The sequence below is a fragment of the Dicentrarchus labrax genome, unplaced genomic scaffold (genome assembly GCF_905237075.1).
Source record: "Dicentrarchus labrax unplaced genomic scaffold, dlabrax2021, whole genome shotgun sequence".
NCBI classification, from domain to species: Eukaryota; Metazoa; Chordata; class Actinopteri; family Moronidae; genus Dicentrarchus; species Dicentrarchus labrax.
Genome location: NW_026136722.1, coordinates 20,924,319 through 20,942,576, shown reverse-complemented (window position 1 = coordinate 20,942,576; position 18,258 = coordinate 20,924,319). Strand labels below are relative to the sequence as shown.

Sequence of the window (18,258 nt, the reverse complement as noted above, 5' to 3'; positions counted from 1 at the left end):
CTGGTCTGTCTTGTGGTCCTTGTAAAATAAATAAATAAAAATCATTATCTTTTGTCTGTCAAATATTATTGATCATTACTATTAATATAAATCATAATAGGATAGAACAGAAATAACTTTATTGTCCCCGAGGGGAAATTTGGGCACAGGGCTACAATTTGTTGCTTCACAGAAAAAAGCATACCTCATTCCCAACTCGTCAGTCTCTTTCCTTTTGGCTGATGGGTACCATATGCGGCTGTATGAGACGCACCAGGCTTTCTATTGACTCTAATGTAAACCCATTCGCAGCACTTATAGACGCTTACAGAAACTTCCATCACTACAATATTAACCTGATCACGGAATCATGTTGCAACATTATTAGGACAAAAAAGTATAAAGTGAAGTTAGTTAGTTATGTTAGCTGCACAATTAGACATCGACACTGTCAAATTAGCAATAACACATATAGCTCCTCCAGTGACAGGCATGAGGAAAGAGGTCTTGATTAAAAAACAGGGCTACAGCTGTTTACAGCTTGACAAATTATTAATTCTGTCTATCTGTAAACATACAGCTAGACAAATATATATGTATGAGACATGCGTACAGCATTATTTTTGTTAATTTATTTTTTCTTTCTTTCCTCTTGTCTCATGCCTGTCACTGGAGGAGATAAATGTGTTGTTGCTAATTTGCTGCTAACACAGTGAGAAACGGGAAAAGTTGTATTAAAAATAAATAGAAACAAACACTCCACAGATCACTCAACTGGTCCAAACAACAGAACAGATCACTGAGGAGCTGGTCAGGACCAGTGTCTCTAGCGCCCCTAGTGGCAGTACCCACTGGTCCGTGCCAGAGACCATGGTCCCGGGACAGACCACGGAATCGGCTACAACCCCTGCTGAACAATTTGGAACCGTGATCACAAAACTCCCCGCTTAACTGTTTGAACTGATTTTTCTTTATCGCTATCTGTGTTTTGTCCTATTTAAGTTTTAGTTTGTATGCCTCCTTTTCATTGGCATACAGAAGATCCAAGGTATTTTCCCCTCTGGTGTTACAGGTCACGTACTGGGTAAAGTTGGTCAGGATCCTTGAGATTTTGGCATGGTTAAAATATCCATTTATTGTAATAAATGCGCTGGGATGACGTGTCTGCAGGTCCGCGACGGTGGTGTGGATGACGTCACTACTGCCGATGGAGAGATGTAAACCATGACAACAATGGCGGCCAAATACTCACGGGGAAGATAGTATGGCGATGGCCAGCAGTTTAATATCAGGTGTGCAGATTTCTGCCTTCGTGACAACAGGTCATGGGTTACAACATTAACAGTTAACAAAGACAGAAAGCCCTCCTCCTGACTTCTTACTGCTATTTTTCTTCCTGTCTGCCCGAACTAGTGAAAAGCAATCTAGTTCCACTGAGCAGTCTGTTGTATTACCATTCAGCCATGTCTCAGTCAGACATAACATGCTGCACTCCCGATACTCGCGTTGTCTGCTAACCAGGGCCGAGAGCTCGTCCATCTTGTCAGCGTACAAATGACAACCGAGGGAAGACATGGCTTGTATAAAATAGAACAGAATAGAAAATACTTTATTTATCCCCAAAGAGAAATTATAATGTCATAGCAGCTGAGTTAAGGGTAAATTATTATTAAAAAGTCTTGTTGCACTTGGAAGGAAGGAACTTTTAAAACAGGAACATTTGCATACAGCAGGTCCATGGTGGAGGGTTGGGAGTGTAGATGAGAGAGAAACATGGTTGAAGTCCTCTGTGATTATGATGAAGGCCTCCACCTTCCTCTTGTTCCTCACCAACGTGCCTGCTCTGGTTCCTCGCCTTCGTCTCCTTAACTCCACCGGGAAATCCTTCGGACATGGGACACGTAAATCCCGATATTGGACTCACGTGTGTCCACACTCCTACACATTGTTTATATGTAAAAACTAAAGTTGAACTACAGCTAAAGAAAATAAAAAATAAACAACCAACACTGTCGGTCTATTAATAACAATAAATTCAGTGCTATTTAGAAGGAATAAAGAAGAAAGTAAGATTAAAGGCGAAAATAGAGCAGGAGCGGGAGCTGCCACTCTGCAGCGCCGGAAGTCTAACTCTTGTGCTACCCCAGTCAAAAAAGTCTGGAAATGCACCTCAGCTGTACTTCATAATACAGTAAACATTCCCAGACTGTTTGGGAATGTTTGTTGCATTTAGGTTTGGCAGTTCAGGGCAATTTACTACAGATCATTTTTCCTTCATTCAAAATAGATTAAAGGACCACGGTTGAGCATGGAAAGGGTTGTTCAATAGAACAAACAGAAATCTGGCCTGTCAATTGTTTTGTGACACTGGATGCATAGGTAATTAGTGCAGGTCAACAAGGCAACAAGAAATTCTTGAGATCAGGCATGTCTTTGATTTATTTATTATTTATTTGACCTCAAGCATTGTTATTAATGTTCCTAATTTCTATTCATCTCATTTTTCATTCCAGTCCAATGTATTCTAAATAAATAGATACTGCTTTGCTGAGTTAATGCCTGCTTTTCTTTCTCCAATGTCGAAGGGAAACTGTAAATAAAAGTATAATAAAAACAATATATTTAAATAGCCGTAGTCCCCTAGTCAAAATCTAGCAAATCCTTTGTCAGTTGTATTCAGTGAAACAAAGGAAGTCAAAATGATTATCACATCCCGTCTGTCATAAGTAAAATAAAAAAATTAAAGGACAAAAATAAATGACTCAATAAATAAAAAAAAAAATAGGAAAGGGTGAAAAATTGGTAAAAATGTGACATAAATTGATATTTCTGTATTGATTTGCTTCTGTATTTAATTAAAGTTGTATTTTTTAAATGTATTTATTACATGTTTTTATTAAGTAATTCATTTATATTTGATTTTGGCATACCCCTTTGTGCTAACTTTATTCAAATATAAAAAATACATATAAAACGTAATATGGCATAAAAGCACAATCATTATTTTCTTATAAACAATACAAAATACACATTTGTTCACATTCTTTGACTTCAAGTAACAATAGAAAACATATAAACAAAAACACTATAAAACACTATAAAAATAAACATGGCACTCATATCTCTCTCTCTCTCTCTCTCTCTCTCTCTCCCCAACTGGTCTGTCCTAGGTTTCTGCCTTTTAAAAGGAAGCTTTTCCTTGCCCCCGTCGCTAAGTGCTTGCTCATGGTGGGAATTGTTGGGTCTCTATAATAATGTTATAAGGAGTTCGGTCTAGACCTGCTCTATTTGAAAAGTGACCTGAGATAACTTCTGTTATGAATTGGCGCTATACAAATAAATTTGAATTGAATTGAATATGGTCCCAGGTGCATGGAGGCGGTTTCGAACGTCTGTGAGCGACTCAGCAAGTGACCTCCATGTATATAATAGAGGAACATGACTGTCTACATCCTCAAAAGAGGATTCTGGAGTATTGTCACAGTCCAGATAATACTCTGTCGGGCTCCACGTCGTAGGATGTTAGAGTGGTCTAACTGTATTAGTTTAATCAATTAATGGTTATCAAAAATTATAATTATCAAAAGATAATAGAAAATGACTTTAATTAATATTAAAGTTCCTCCACCCTTAAATAAGGGAACGATAACCAATAATCGATTGATCAGTCTCATAAAAATTACATTAAACTATTAATTCAGAAGTCAGATTAATAATTAAATTAATAATTACAACCAAAATCATTATTAGTAGCTAAAGTGGGAGATTTGGAGTTCTACATAGAAGAGGTTGGTATCACTCAGTCTTATATGAAATTAAATAGGCCAGCTATGTAAACACAAACATTTATTAACCAGATATAATAAAAGCAAACAGAGGAAACTACACAATATACAATCTAACTTAAAGGAACTAAGCTAGAGGAAAAAGGAGTGTAAGTGTGTGTGTGTGTGTGTGTGTGTCTGTGTGTCTGTGTGTGCGTGCATGGGGTTTGCACGCCATAAAAGGTTTATGTCCTTTGTCCTCTGACCAGATGTTTCAGGGTGTGAAACACGTGTTAGTGAGAGACAAAGATCATAGAGGAGCGCGAGGGTTTGAATCCCTACCCTCGTGTGTGTGATAAGGGTTAAGATAAGATAAGATAAGATATATGTATGTGTGTGATCTTAGATTAACGTGCCTTTAGAAGGGAGTCAGTTGCATGCAAAGATGATGTCTGTGTCAAGCATAACACTAACATCACCTTAGCACTGTCTGAAAGACTACAGTTACTACAGTAACCTGCGTTAATCAAATCAACATCACAATACAACAGTAAGCTGAATAAAACACATCAGCAACATTAACAGTAATTAAACAGTCTTTGTTTAGTCGTTAACTCTGTTATCTGTCTATGCCCAGTACGTTACCAACGGTCCAAAGGAAGATGAAGAAGAGTTGCGGGTGAGCTGCGTGGGTCAAAATTACGGTTCTGAAGTCCAAAACTGTCTCTGCTGTGTGATGTCCACTGGTGCAGGTAGCAAGAGGAAAGGCGTTTCGCTCGTTGCTCTGCATAGTTAACGACTTGGCGTTAATGTCGCGTTGCTCCGGTAAAGTCAGCTGACAGACTTTCTGTTTAAGCTGCAGATGTTGACTCCCGTTAGCGGTGCGCTTGCCAGGGATCGCAGGAAGAAGCAGGCTCTCATGCCGTACTGTAATCCTTTGTTGTGCGTTGGCGGCGGGTCGGGCCGTGCCGAGGTCCAAAACGTCATCATCACCCGGTGTGTGGGTGTGTGAACGATAAGGGAGAAGAGAAGAGCGTCTCTCTGGCTTAAGTAGCCGTGATGACGGGTCTGGTTTCCGAGGATCTCTGACCAATGACGGCCCGGTGTTTATGGCCTTTAAACCACACCTTGCCCGCATTCCTGGACCCCCACTGTGAGGTCTGTTATCTGGCGGGCTGTTTCCTTTGTCTGTAGCCACTACTAGAAAGGTTTTATGACTTACATACAGGCTGCTGTAGGAAAGAACATCTTCTTTGTGTAAAACACATGTGGCCATATTCCAACCTTTCCCTTTTGGTCCAGTTTAACACTTCAAATGAACAAGTTCATATTTAAAGGTATCCTTGGATCCCAACAACTCTGTAGGTAAGCAAAGTGAGGTCCATCCGTCTCTCTTCATTTTGAACTCTGGGAGCTCAGTCGTACTCTGCAGGCTCCTCCAAATCAATCACATTCTCCTGAAGATGAAATAAATTATCTTTTTTGATCGTAATTAAATTTTTTTCATACATTTTTTCAAACAGAAATAGACAGAAAGCATTATCACAGAAAAGCCCAAACCACATCATATCATTCCCTTAATCCCACCCACACCAGTCCCTCTAAAAAAGCCTGATATGGCAAGCTGAGATGCTGCTAACGTTAGCTTAGCTTGTTTCTCTGATAACTAAAGATGTGATGGTGCACGTATGCCCCTCTCAGCCCGTATTCATTGATGCAGGTCAGGCAATTCTTTAACACTGGGTCATTATTTGAATACCTGCTTCTATATAAGAGCTGTCTTAATTGTAATAATGGAAGTTAAAAATAGGTTTTTATTAAATCACTCGCCCATCCTCCGTGGTTCTTGACCCAGGGGGCAAAGGTCTCCATATAGCACTCTGCATAGCCTTGCATGCGCTGGGCTCCTGTGGCTGTCACTATCCGCCGTGATACCTCCATGGTGACAGCCAGGCGTCGTAGTGTTGGACTAGCTGCTGGCGGCAGGGACGGGGCCTCAGATACCTGATTGCTGCCGTAAGTGTCCAGAAGCTTGGCAAATGATGCATAGGAGAGACGAGCCAAGCTGGAGCGCAGGAATTGGTCCGACTGGATCTATAAAAAGATACATTTAGCTATATAGTGGAGGGTTACACACGTGTGCAGATAAAAATAATAATAATAATAATAATAATAATAACAATGATTTAATTTAAATAGCAACTTTAAAAACAGAGTTTACAAAGTGCTTTGAAAGACAAAGCAAAAACAGGATACACAGAGGTCATTATAACAACAGGAAGTCAGGTACTGAGGCCAGATAGACAGATGTAGCTTTACACAACTTATGGTGAACCACTACCTACCTTAGTGTTGATAGAATCTCCCTCTGAAGAGAGCACCTGAACAAGCTGCCGCACCACTGCCTCTTTCTCAGACACTGCTAAAAGAAAGAAGTGACAACTTTCCAGTTAATGAAAGTGGGTCCTACAGCTCTTAGTTTGTGTGTATACTTTACTTTTTGGGCTAGATTGAAAATAGCTGTGTTAAAAAGTCAGCTCATTGGTGTCAGCTTGTGGCTACAGGTACCAGTGAGAATATGAAATACAAACAAGATAGTCCAGTTCAGGTTATAGAACCATGACTGTATTCTGGTCTCAGTAGTCATTTAGTTTAGCTTCTTCCTATGGAAGTATGCTGTGGAGTAATGCCTTTTCCACATGAGCAGCAATTTTGTTGAAGAGACAGCATGGCATTAAAGGAACTGCACTAAGCTGGTTTAAGTCTTATAATTCAGAATAGAATTTGAAATCCTCCTCCTCACCTACAAAGCTCTTCATGGTCAGGCACCTTCATATCTTAAACTACCCTATTACCCCACCATAACTCTGCACTCTCTGAGTGCAGGGCTACTTGTGGTTCCTATAGTCTCTAAAAGTAGAACAGGAGCCAGAGCCTTCAGTTACCAAGCTCCTCTCCTGTCGAACCAGCTTCCAGTTTCGGTTCAGGAGACAGATTTAACTCCACATTTAAGAGTAAGCTTAAGACGTTTCTCTTTGATAAAGCTTATAGTTAGGGCTGGATCAGGTGAGTCCTGAACCAACTTCACTTCTCTATTATTATTATTATTCATCCTAACTATTACATTTACATTACATTCTTCAACTGAATTTAAATGTGTGTGTGTGTGTGTGTGTGTGTGTGTGTGTGTGTGTGTGTTTGTGTGTGTGTGTGTGTGTGTGTGTTACCTGGTGAAGGCTGGGCTGTGGGTATGTGTTTCTTTATACTGGTGGACCTTTGGGCAATCTTTTCAAGTTTCTCTGCTACTTCATTATAGAACTCAGGAGGGTGATCTACATCAAAATGAACCACAACATGTATCTTAGATGAAAACTTTCATTGTGCCTCAGCTTTATGCCACTCTTTACTGTAGTCACATCAATATACACACAAATGCAGGTTACAACCAGGTGCAATCAGTAACACTGTAGCTTTCTAAGAGACATTGATTAACAGGCTGGTTTGCAGGCACACAGTATTAAAGTGCATTTAAAGCAATGAAAAATTCCACATTTTCATTTTTACTTTCTTAGCAGTAAATAAATGTAAATGTCAGTTCCATAGTATAATGGAAGAGCTTACTTGGAGAGACGATGGCTGGCAATGGTTCTATTTCTTTGTCAATTTGCAGTGTGTTAGGCCTCTGAGGATAGGATTCATGCCCTTCTTTGTCCTTCTCTTTTTCTAACTTCAACTTGAAGAACTTGGAGATCTTTCTCCTAATCCTCTTTTGGTTCAGCTTCCTCTGCTGCTTCTTCTCACTTTCATCTTCTTCTGATGTAGAGGAGGGGGATATGACATCGTCCTGTGGGAACAGGTTCTTCTGCTATAGTGATTGTGATTTTGGTGTGTTGTGAATATTTTGCCGACAGTGATCAGCTTTGACTAGTGCCTTACCACCACATTTACCAAATGGCAATCTAATCTCTCACTAGTAATGTAGACGGACAGTCAAATTAATATCATACTAATATCAGATAAGAAAGTATACACCAAGCCAGCCACAAGATAATGACCACTGACAGGTGAAGTGAATAACGCTGATAATCGGTTATGGTCAGTGGGTGGGATATATTAGGCATGGGGGGAAGTGAAAACTGGCCCGTGTGGTCCAATCAAACAGACGAGCTACTATAGCTCAAATTGCTGAAGAAGTTAATGCTGGTTCACCGTTTTTTGTGTTTGAGGCTGCATAACCACCTGGGCACCCTGGTGGTCATAATGTTATGGCTGATGGGTGTATATTACATATATTAGACCAGTGGTTCTCAACCTTTTTATTTAAGGGACCCCTTTGCTATCATTGAGAAAACTGACCACCCCTGACATATTTAGTGACATATTTTATATCACGTTCAATGCAGTAGAGAACAACTGATAAACTGTACAATGAACCCAAATATTAAACACAATAACTGCAGGAAGTTTGTGTAAAATTAGCTATTTGGATAAATTTTGAGCAAATATGAAAGTTTATATCTTAAATAACAATCTAAAATACCAATTTTGTCTATTTTTCGACACAGAAATTAATGAAATGGTAAGATATAGGCCTACTGTATATATATTATACATATATATATATTACTAAGTTTTCTTACACCCCTCGCAACCTCTTAGTTGGGGTCGGGAGGCCCTGTTTGGGAACCAGTTTAGGCTAAATAATCACGGATGTATGCACCTGCTACGTACATGAACGATCTACATAGCGGGATAATATAGAAACTAAAATATTGCAAGAAAGACAAAACTTAAATTACATTCTGACATTCTCATTTTCTTTGAAATTTTGCAGTATTTTGATATTGTATATTTTTAGATTAATTTATTTCATTAAACATATTCCAGGGATTCCTCGGCATACCACTAAAGGAAGCTTGTGTACCAGCAGTGGTGGTAAAGGAACCAAACCTCCCTCACTCTAAATATAAGTCTAGAAATATTGTATGAATATTAGAGCTTGTAATAATAAATAATTAGTATTCCAGGAATGTGTTACAGCATACCTTCAACAGGCAATTTAAACCAGCAGGCTATGAAGTTTCTTTAAAATCAAGCGTAGCCTCATTCCTGAGCGAGCAATGGGAGATTACAGAAAAATTCTGCAAGCACATTAATTATATTTCAAAGAGAAATTATATGCTAGCAAAAACTAATTACAGTTCAGCAAACAAAAGTCTATTCTGTACTCAATATATGTATTTGCAGATTTGCTATTATCCATATTAAAGTGCCTCTCAGTTTTACTCATCTGCCCTCTCATTAACTATTGCTCGGTGCTGGCAGACCTCTTTCAATCTCTCCACTCTGTGTGCGCTCCACACTGCCTGCACACCCACTCAACATGCCACAAAATCAACTAATCAAAGTATTTTTTCATTATTTACTTACTTAGCTATATTACAGAATTGTCTTGACTGACTTGATATTGTGTGTTGCAGTGTTGTAGTGTTGTTTGTATGTTAAGACATCGGTTGTTGTGTGACTAACTTTAGTTTGACTCCTCCTTCTCTAGCAAGTCTGGCACTGTGGCCGAAACAGCCATCAGAATTGAGCTTTTCCAGTTCTCAGATTGGTTGATTTTGTGGCACATTGTAACAGAGTGAGAAGTTGAGTGAGTGTACAGGCAGAGCAAACATGCAAATACATTTATTGTGCACAGAACAGATTTTTGTTTGCTCAAACAAAATTATTTTTTGCTTGCTTATAATTTCTCTTAAAAATATAATTAATGTGGCAAAATATGTTTCTGTGCTCAAAATCTCCCATTGCTCTCTCAGGAATGAGGCACAAATATAACGCCTTAATAAAAGAAATAATAATAAATGGATTAAAGAAGTTAGATGACATTGCATGGTGGAAAAATGAAAGCTATCTTTATTTAAGTTAGTTACAAAGTTAGGGTGCTTGTGTAAAACACTTTTCCTATATCAGAATCAATAATACTCCAGGGGGAAACTACTTAAATATTAAGTTAGAATAGGAACATTGACTGAGGAACTTGTTTCTTTTTTTCCTAAATCACATCCTAACTCTAATTACCATGGTTACCAGACAGTTAAGAAAAAGGCGGCAGGTGAATTGTGGCTCTGACCTCAAACTTGATTTTCATTTTCGTCTTTATCATTTGTTTTGTTTTCAAAGATTCTGGCAGAGTTTTACCAAAACTATTATTATACCAGGAAACCTGTAAACCTGGTCAGTATCTGACAAATATCTTGCTCTGGATGTACGTGTTGGACAGTTAGATGGATCAACCTAACAAAATCATCCCATAGACCTCAAACCTACAGGGATAACTGCTGCTTATCTTAAATCAATAACACTTCCTTACATCTGTTTGGTCTCTGAGGTGTGACACTCTTGTCCTGCTGTCCCTGTTCAGGGAGCCTTTAGGGTCTTTGGCAGGATGACGTGTAGTTTTACGAAGAGGCAGCTGCATTATGAAGTCCTTGAATCCAGTCTTCTTCTCATCCGCTGAACTGACATCTTCCACCTGAGAATCCCACCCATCCTTTGAATATGTTTGTGGCTTGGAGCTAGGAAGGGAAAGCATCAGAGTATACTGGACAGCAGGACTGGTATAGGATAAGTATCCCACAACACAGCACACTTTCAATTCAGATGATCCACGATGCATACTGATGGAAAAGAAAGTCTGATGACTAAAAGGACCAGTGTGTAGAATTTAGTGGCACCTAGAGCTGAAGTTGCAGATTCCAACCATGCTCAGCCTTGCAAGCATGTTGGAGAAACCACAGTGGCCAAAACACGAACACCTCCTATCTAGAGGAAGTGTTTGGTTTATCTTTTCTTGGCTTTATTGCTGAAACACATATTACCTATGACAGAAATAACCTACAGTCATCGAAAAAGGAAATGTGGGATTTGGATTAAAGGGCAGCAGATTTTGAAATCATCCCCCCAGCCAGACCGACCAGACCAGCTCACCACGACGGGCGCTGTTGCTTCAGGAGGAGAGGAAGAGAGCTGGTTAGGAGCCAGCTTGGATTTAAGGCTGCTTCTGGCTAATGTCTGGTCTGTACGAAATGGTACTCAGGCTGGCCAAATGACGGGAAATCAGAGGACCACATATAAAAGTGGCACAAATCAGAATTTAAAAGATCAGATTCCATATGAATTTTGAGAACAGTGACACAAAAAACAAGCCCAAACACAATACATTAGCAATGTGGTGAAGTGAATTACCTGTACTTGTTGTAATCTCGGTAGGTGCCTCCAACTCTGCCTGGCCTCTCTGTTTGGGGAATGGAAAGCGTCCGATGGAGAAAAGCTTGAAGGACTAGATGTGTCTCGGTCTTGATATCCACCAGAGAGATGGACGAGATGGAGGAGACAGAGGAACAGCGGTCTGCAGACATCACTACCATATTAAATAAAAAAAACAGTTTACATTATTTTTATTCTGAGTTAAAGTGAAAACAATCCTCAAAAGATATCAAATGGTAAACAAATTGTACTTATATGGTGCCTTTCTAGTCTTAGAACTACTACTCAACTGGGAACACCCTAGGGGTGGGCGATATGGGCAAAAAATAATATCTCATTATTTTTGGGGATTTTGGCAATAATCAGTCGATATCCTTTAAAATGTGATTGGAATTGTCTGAGTTAGGGCTTGTGTCTACCAAATGCGTTTTTAGCGCTGAGAGCTAAAAAAAAAAACAACTAATTTTCCGAGCGCCCAGCGGTGTTAAAAGTTGAACAGATTTCAACTTGAAGCGCTCTGAGCGCTGCGCTAAAAAAGTTATTTTCGAAACTAAACCATTTCCATGCCAGAGAGGTAGACCCACGTCTCGGCACTAAATCATCTGAAGTACCGGTAGCTTCAGGGACTGGAGGTGCTTGCATTTTCTCTCTACCATCACAACGCGCTGCTAAACTGTTGCAAGGAGGATGCTAGCGAGAGGTCATGTGATCACGTCATGTCCGTAGATGTAGATGTAGTGATCACGTAGGCCCACTAGTCGTGTGACTGAATCCTGCCATGCTGTAGAGAGCGCTGCTGCACCGTGTATTAAGTGGATATGAAGAGTTTCTGCGTGCGTTTCAATATTTTTGGCGAAGTAATTTAAATACTCGATAATGGAAATTTGCACATCGTCAAAACAACAATGATGATATTATCGCAAACGATATATATCGCCCACCTCTAGAACACCCCCCAAGAGCAGTAGTTTTAGAGATGCTCTGACCCAGTCATCTGGCCATCACAATTTGGCCCTTGTCAGGGTCGCTCAAATCCTTACACTGCATATTCTTCCTGCTTCTAACACATCAACTTTGAGGACAAAATGTTTACTTGCTGCCTACTATACCCCACTCACTGACAGGTGCCATGATAACCAGAATCAATTTTAGGTTTACTCATAATGTTATGGCTGATATATATCCAGCCATATTGCACTGACACTACTACAATCGGGAGTCACTGCTCTGCTAAGCTAGAGTTTCTCATGATGAAGTGTAGACCATCTGCCCAGAGTTTACATCTACTGTTGTGACTGCAGCCTATATGCCCCCGGATTCTTATGCTAAACTTGCCATTAAAGAACTGCATGCTACCATTAGCAAACACCAAACTTCACATCCTGAGGCAGCCTTTACTGTTGGGGGTGATTTCAATCACACCAGCCTGAAGACTGTTCTCCCCAAATTCCACCAGCATGTCTCCTGCCCCACCAGAGGAGACAAGACCTTGGACCATGTTTACACCAACATGGCTGAGGCCTACAAAGCCCCCCCAATAGAAGTGTAATAAAAACTGTAATAAGGAAGTTACCATATATGGTTCCTCGCCCGATAAAGGGTTAAAACTCCTATAGATAAAAAGCAATACAGTATTCAAATTAGAGGGACTGCTTTCACCCAAAAGCAGGCATGATGACATTTAATAGCAGGAGTGATAAATTCATTGGTTCAGTCTAAAACTGAAAAGCCAAGAATCACAATGTGTTGACTGATACTCGTAACAACTGCCCCTTTCTAAGTCCCAACCCTTTTTGCTCTCTGCTCCAATAATATTTGAGCAAAGCCATGGTCAGGACCTGTCAACTTTCTCCCTTCCTGTACACCAGTGTTTATTTTTGGCATGGAGCAGGTCATAACTTTGCCATCTTGGGACAAAAAATATCGCCTACCATACCTACTCTGAGGTTAGCGAGTCAAATCAAAGCAGCTTACTACTATTTGGGCTTTCTACACAATGTCTGTCTGTGTGTGTGCAGTAAGAAGAATATGCGTTACATGTAATCAAAGTTGTTGCGACACATTCCGGGTGCAAGGCCACCAAAACAAATAAAAATATGAAGACGAAGAGGAAAAATTATGGAGGTCTGCAGAAGCCCTGAGATCCAGGATAAAATATGAAGCTCAAAAGGTTCAGAAATCTGACAAACTACCTCCAGAAGATGGCGGTAATGAAACACTAAGGATGCAAGCTGCCGTTAAACTTCAGAAGAAGAAGTATCTTAGGCGATGGCAAGGGGACGGGGAACAGAAGAATCCCCACCGGCCGGCCGGGCAGGACGGGAGGAGCCTTCCTTTCAACCTTTCCAGCCACCAGGAAATACTAACATGACTGTGTTAAAAAACAAAACATCGCCTGTAACAGCTAAACACATTTGCAAGATATTTCAACACAGTACAAACAAACAAGTTTAATTGTGCTGAAAATGTAAGCGAAGGCTACAATGAAATACAGGAGTGACTGTAGGACCAAAGTTTTAAACCGGTACGGAGTTAACAGCCAACTACTGAGTTCTCGTAAACACTTAATTAACTTTATGGGATGTAAATAAAGGACAAACTGAGGTAAACTCTATGAAAATATTGAATCCGTACCTCTGTTACTGTGTTTCGCCGAGTTTCGACGAGATTTACGCTGTCTCCTGTCCCGTTTGTGTCATGGTTTGTGTGCGCGTAACTACACTTCACTGCACGGTAATAGCGACTATCCGTTAGGCCAGAGGGGAGGAGCCCGATACCCCGACCGGAAGTAGAACAAATCACAATAATGCTTTGTATATTCTCCAAGGTTTCCCATATATGAAATAGATTATTAAATACAAATATTTTACGTTCAAGTGGTTTGGACAGATATTGTGACATACCCCATTTCATAATGTTTTTTTTTCTCTAATTCTCTGATTGATTTCAAATTTGGTATGGAAGTGTGCAGGGGGTTCCTTGTGTCTGAAAAACACATGTAAATGTGAAGATCTTGGTTCACTCAGGAAATACAGTACAAACAAAGAAGTACAATAGGCAGAAATATGAAATTTTAGAATCTATGATTAATGTTCAAATGAATTCACCTTAAGGCAGCTTTGACTGGGACAGTCCCACACACACCAACCAGAGTTTGCCAGAAATGTCTGTCCTGAATCCAGCAATATGTGATATGTAACTATAGCAGTAGGTATAGTCAGTGATCTATGTTAAGTATGATGAGTGCCATCAAAATGAAATGGTCATAAATGGCTTGTCTGTGGTCAATAAAGACACTACAAAATACACTTCAATATGAGATAAATTGTATCGGACAATGTATTCAAAGTTTTTTATAAACTTTAACTTGAAGGATAAATAAATGTTCTGGATGCAATAATTTGCATGGCAAAATACACAACAATAATATACATAAGTATGTATTTTATAGTATAACACTCCTAAAACACTGCTGGTCTATTTGGTCTTGCTTTTTTCATCCATTTCATTTTTATTATTTTCAATTATAATATGACACTGTTGGTATTCTTCTAGCCCCATAACCCATGGATAGACATTTCTTCCAAATCAACAAGGTGGGTTTTCAACTTTTATAAAAGTTGTTGTCCTCCCTTTCCCATAAAAGCTACCTGTGGTTCCACAGCCTGTGAGGGCAATACATGCAGGCAGACAGTCACATAGGCTAACAGAACTCCAGGTTTTTGTGAAATAACACAGATTGGGACAAATCTTTGTCTTGGGACTGGTCCAGAGTTCATAGGTGTCTTGACTTGAACTGTCCGTCTTTGTTTCCTTTCAAGTAGAGCTGGGTGATAAATCAATTGATTTGATTAATTTGAATTTGCAGTTAAAAACAATACAAAAAATAGCTGAATCGTAAAATTCATATTTAAAATATGAAGGTTATGATGAGAGCATATAAAGATGCTTAGAGGGCCATGCTGTCAATGTCATGATATGGCTAAATAATAAAATAATAATTTACGTTGTTTAGCTGCAGAGAGCTGTATTCAAGGAAACAAAGCACATATTATTAAAATTGAAGCTGTTCTGAATCCAAGAGTATGACTGAGTCCAAGCCTTTGATATAACTCCTTATAGTTTTTGAGATACAGCCATTTCTGTATCATACTTAATTTAGTCGTCAGTCACTATTCAATTCAATTCAATTTTATTTGTATAGCGCCAATTCATAACAGAAGTTATCTCAGGACACTTTTCAAATAGAGTAGGTCTAGACCGAACTCTTTATAACATTATTTACAGAGACCCAACAGTACCACCACGAGCATGCACTTGGCGACAAGGGCAAGGAAAAACTGCCTGTTAAAAGGCAGAAACCTAGGACAGATCCTTCAGCTCTAGGTGGGTGGTCGTCTGTCTCGACCAGTTGGGGTGACTAGGGGTTATATGGATGGAAATACTGGTTCAACAAAAAGCATCAGACAAACTTGAACTGTAGCCTCATACTTTGACCGATTTAAAATATGTCAGTGGATTTGTACTTTGCTCAGATAGTACTGTAAGTGCTATAAATCCTACTGTGGACATTAATGGGCTAAATTAATGAATGTTATAATATGTTGTAGGCCTGAATGGAAATTATTTAAATTTCTTTTTCAGTTTTCCAAAACCAGGATATACTCTTCAAAATCATTTAAATATTTTTTCATTTATATGAAGGAAGCTAAATTTAAAGTTCCAGTGTTTTTTTTAGGAGGATCTATTGTCAAAAATGTAATATAATATTCATAGGTATGTTATCATAAATAAAAATCATTATAATTTTGGAGCCATTTTTATCTACAGACGAAGCCATGTTCATACTTTTTTACACTGCACACTGGTCCATTAAGTGTGGAAAAACCTAAGCTTTTATTAATGTGTTAGTTTAAGATCATAAACCTAGTCTACAGTGCAAAATGTTGGACTGGTGGTACAGGGATAGGATTCTGGGATGGGATAAAATAGTTTTCTTTCAGTTTAAGTGTTTACTTAAGTTACTTTACATGTATGCATGCAGTTTATTTGTCTGTATTTTGTTGTTTCAAAGTACACCACTGAATGTGTTACAGGATTTGCTGAAGGTGTATGATCCACTAGATGTCCTTCTAGGCTTACTCTTACTCTTCTGAGGCCTTATCAGCTGCAGTAGTGACTCAGGTTACTGACTACTGCTCTATGTAAGTGAAGAGCCTTTTCATCAAAATGCTTATCACAGGCTGGACCTGGTTTGTCCTTGAAACTGTAGACTTGAAATGGTCAAATTAGATTTTCCCCCCCCTTATTAAGATCAATCATTCCTTTAAATATCTCAAAATATATATTTTGTAGTTATAGAAGATTAATCAAACAAAAAAAAGGCTTACTAAGTGAAATATTTAATGGATATTTCATATTATATTCAATGCATAACAATAACATTAGAGAACAACTGATAAACTGCAAGAAACTTGTGTAAAAGGAGAGATTTGGATGATTTTTTAGCAGATTATCTTCTTAAAATATTGATCAGAGATTTAATTTTTTAATTTTTCTTACAATTCTCTGTCTGAATTTTCTTAATGTTTTAACAATCACACATACTTTCATTGGCTTTTTTGGACAATATCAGTGTTTTCCTGTCCCTCTCGCTGAACTATTGTTCATGCCTTTGTGTAACATTAAAGACTACTGTGAATGGGCTGTAGTGGCATCCTGAAGGGAGCCGGTCATACTCTTTATGGATGGGGTGATCGGGATTGTAAAAAAATAAAACTTGCTGCACTAGCCTTGCTTTGTCCACCTGTTTTTTTATTTTCCAGACACAAAGCAAGCAGTCTATCAACTTGAAATGTTTTGGACAAGCCATAACCACGCAAATTAGCTTTTTATTTTTACCCGTTGCTATATGCTGACTATGCCAAGTCTGTGCACTGATTTCTGTCAAAGATGATACGTTTTTAAATAAAAACTTGAAGGTGACGAAATTTCTAAAATCCCCTCAGCATTGCATATTTAATGCTGGCCAATTTAAAGAACGGAAACTTTGAATTGGTAAAATATTATGACTGTTGTTCCTTCAGTGGGTAATGCTTACTGCGGCACCTAGAAACACTTGTAAATGGAGACTGGTAATATGCTGCAAATGGAACGTCCATTTAGGCTACTGTACATTTCAAAACTGAAAACAGTGTCTAATGGTTTGTTTACGATAACTAACAATAACTAGGCTACTACATTCTGTGCACCAGTTAATCCATTGTTATCGTGGCTACCTTAATATCTCATGTTCCAATTAAGGTAGAAACAGTAACATTAAACAGCTAATTTTGATCTTTTGTGTAGGATTAAGTGGCATCAGTGAAGTTGCACCAAACTTAACTGAATAAAATGAAGCCCTAATGTTGCTTCTGCTCTTGCTTGTATCGGAGTTACGAGTTTTAAAAGAGTTAAGTGTGACTTTATAATAAAAGGTGTATGTTTAGATTACAGGGTGATTTTTAACAGAGTTTTGTGTATTCAAGATGTCACACATTCCAAACTCCAAATTTCGCAAAAAAGGTGTCAAACAATATTTTGTATAGGGCCCTGGATTAAATGTCTTCACAATAATGAATGACACAGACAGTTTGACGGACAAAAAAATTAGGGATTGGGATCCTGTTATATTGTAAGCACTGGAGGGCTGAGAACACAGTGGGAAAGAGATTTGGGGGTCACTTTTGATGACCGATACTAGTAAATGCAACTCCAGTCGGGGCAACATAGTGAATATGTTTTTTAGTCGCCCCTCATTGGTCAATTTCTGGCATAATATCATGGGGAAGAGAACTGGGGACATTGGTAACTGTCAACCCAAGCTTACACCTCTTGGAAATTACAAAAATATCAAAGATATTCAAAGTGGCTAAAAGTCGGCATTTTCTCTCCTCTGAGGGCCACACTAAAACACCAATCTCCAAACTATCAAGAATACCCTGGCAGAAACAGCTTCATATGAACACCTCATTTATAAGATATACAATTAACTGCATGCTTTCTTGGAAATCTGGGAAACTTTCCTGACACATTCCAGGGAAAACAGCATGACATATCTTGGGGCTTGGTTGGAATAAATCAAAAATGTTATGTCCTGAATAGTTTTGTAACAACCTTTATTTATTTCAGGTTTGTATCATCTTTATTTGTTGTTTGCTGCCAAACAACACGTGAAGCCCGGAAACCTGCTCCCTTCTTTAATTTT

At 38.8% G+C, this 18,258-nt stretch overlaps 1 protein-coding gene across 3 annotated transcripts; it reads right to left on the bottom strand.

Moving 5' to 3' along the window:
* Nucleotides 1–3,808: 3,808 nt before the first annotated feature.
* bcl2l12 (BCL2 like 12) lies at nucleotides 3,809–13,762 on the bottom strand. Of its 3 annotated transcripts, none has more exons than XM_051386988.1 (9): nucleotides 13,647–13,756; nucleotides 13,205–13,383; nucleotides 10,992–11,166; nucleotides 10,117–10,321; nucleotides 7,365–7,587; nucleotides 6,971–7,075; nucleotides 6,089–6,165; nucleotides 5,574–5,837; nucleotides 3,809–5,200 (listed from the first exon to the last, which is right to left on the bottom strand). In XM_051386988.1, the coding sequence occupies exons 3-9, from the start codon at nucleotides 11,162–11,164 to the stop codon at nucleotides 5,159–5,161; spliced, it is 1,089 nt and encodes a 362-aa protein (XP_051242948.1). In that variant the 5' UTR covers nucleotides 11,165–11,166; nucleotides 13,205–13,383; nucleotides 13,647–13,756; the 3' UTR covers nucleotides 3,809–5,158. The 3 variants fall into 3 exon arrangements, with proteins under 3 accessions (XP_051242948.1, XP_051242950.1, XP_051242949.1); XM_051386990.1 differs by having other exon boundaries at nucleotides 6,089–6,162; XM_051386989.1 differs by lacking the exon at nucleotides 13,205–13,383 and having other exon boundaries at nucleotides 13,647–13,762.
* Nucleotides 13,763–18,258: the final 4,496 nt, after the last annotated feature.

Coding starts and splice junctions, on each gene's coding strand:
- bcl2l12 (XM_051386989.1), bottom strand. CDS start 11,164: ATGTCTGCAGACCGCTGTTCCTCTGTCTCCTCCATCTCGTCCATCTCT. Junction 7,076..7,364: donor GCCAGCCATCGTCTCTCCAA/GTAAGCTCTTCC, acceptor ATTTTGATGTAG/ATCACCCTCCTGAGTTCTAT. Junction 5,838..6,088: donor GAGATTCTATCAACACTAAG/GTAGGTAGTGGT, acceptor ATCTTTTTATAG/ATCCAGTCGGACCAATTCCT.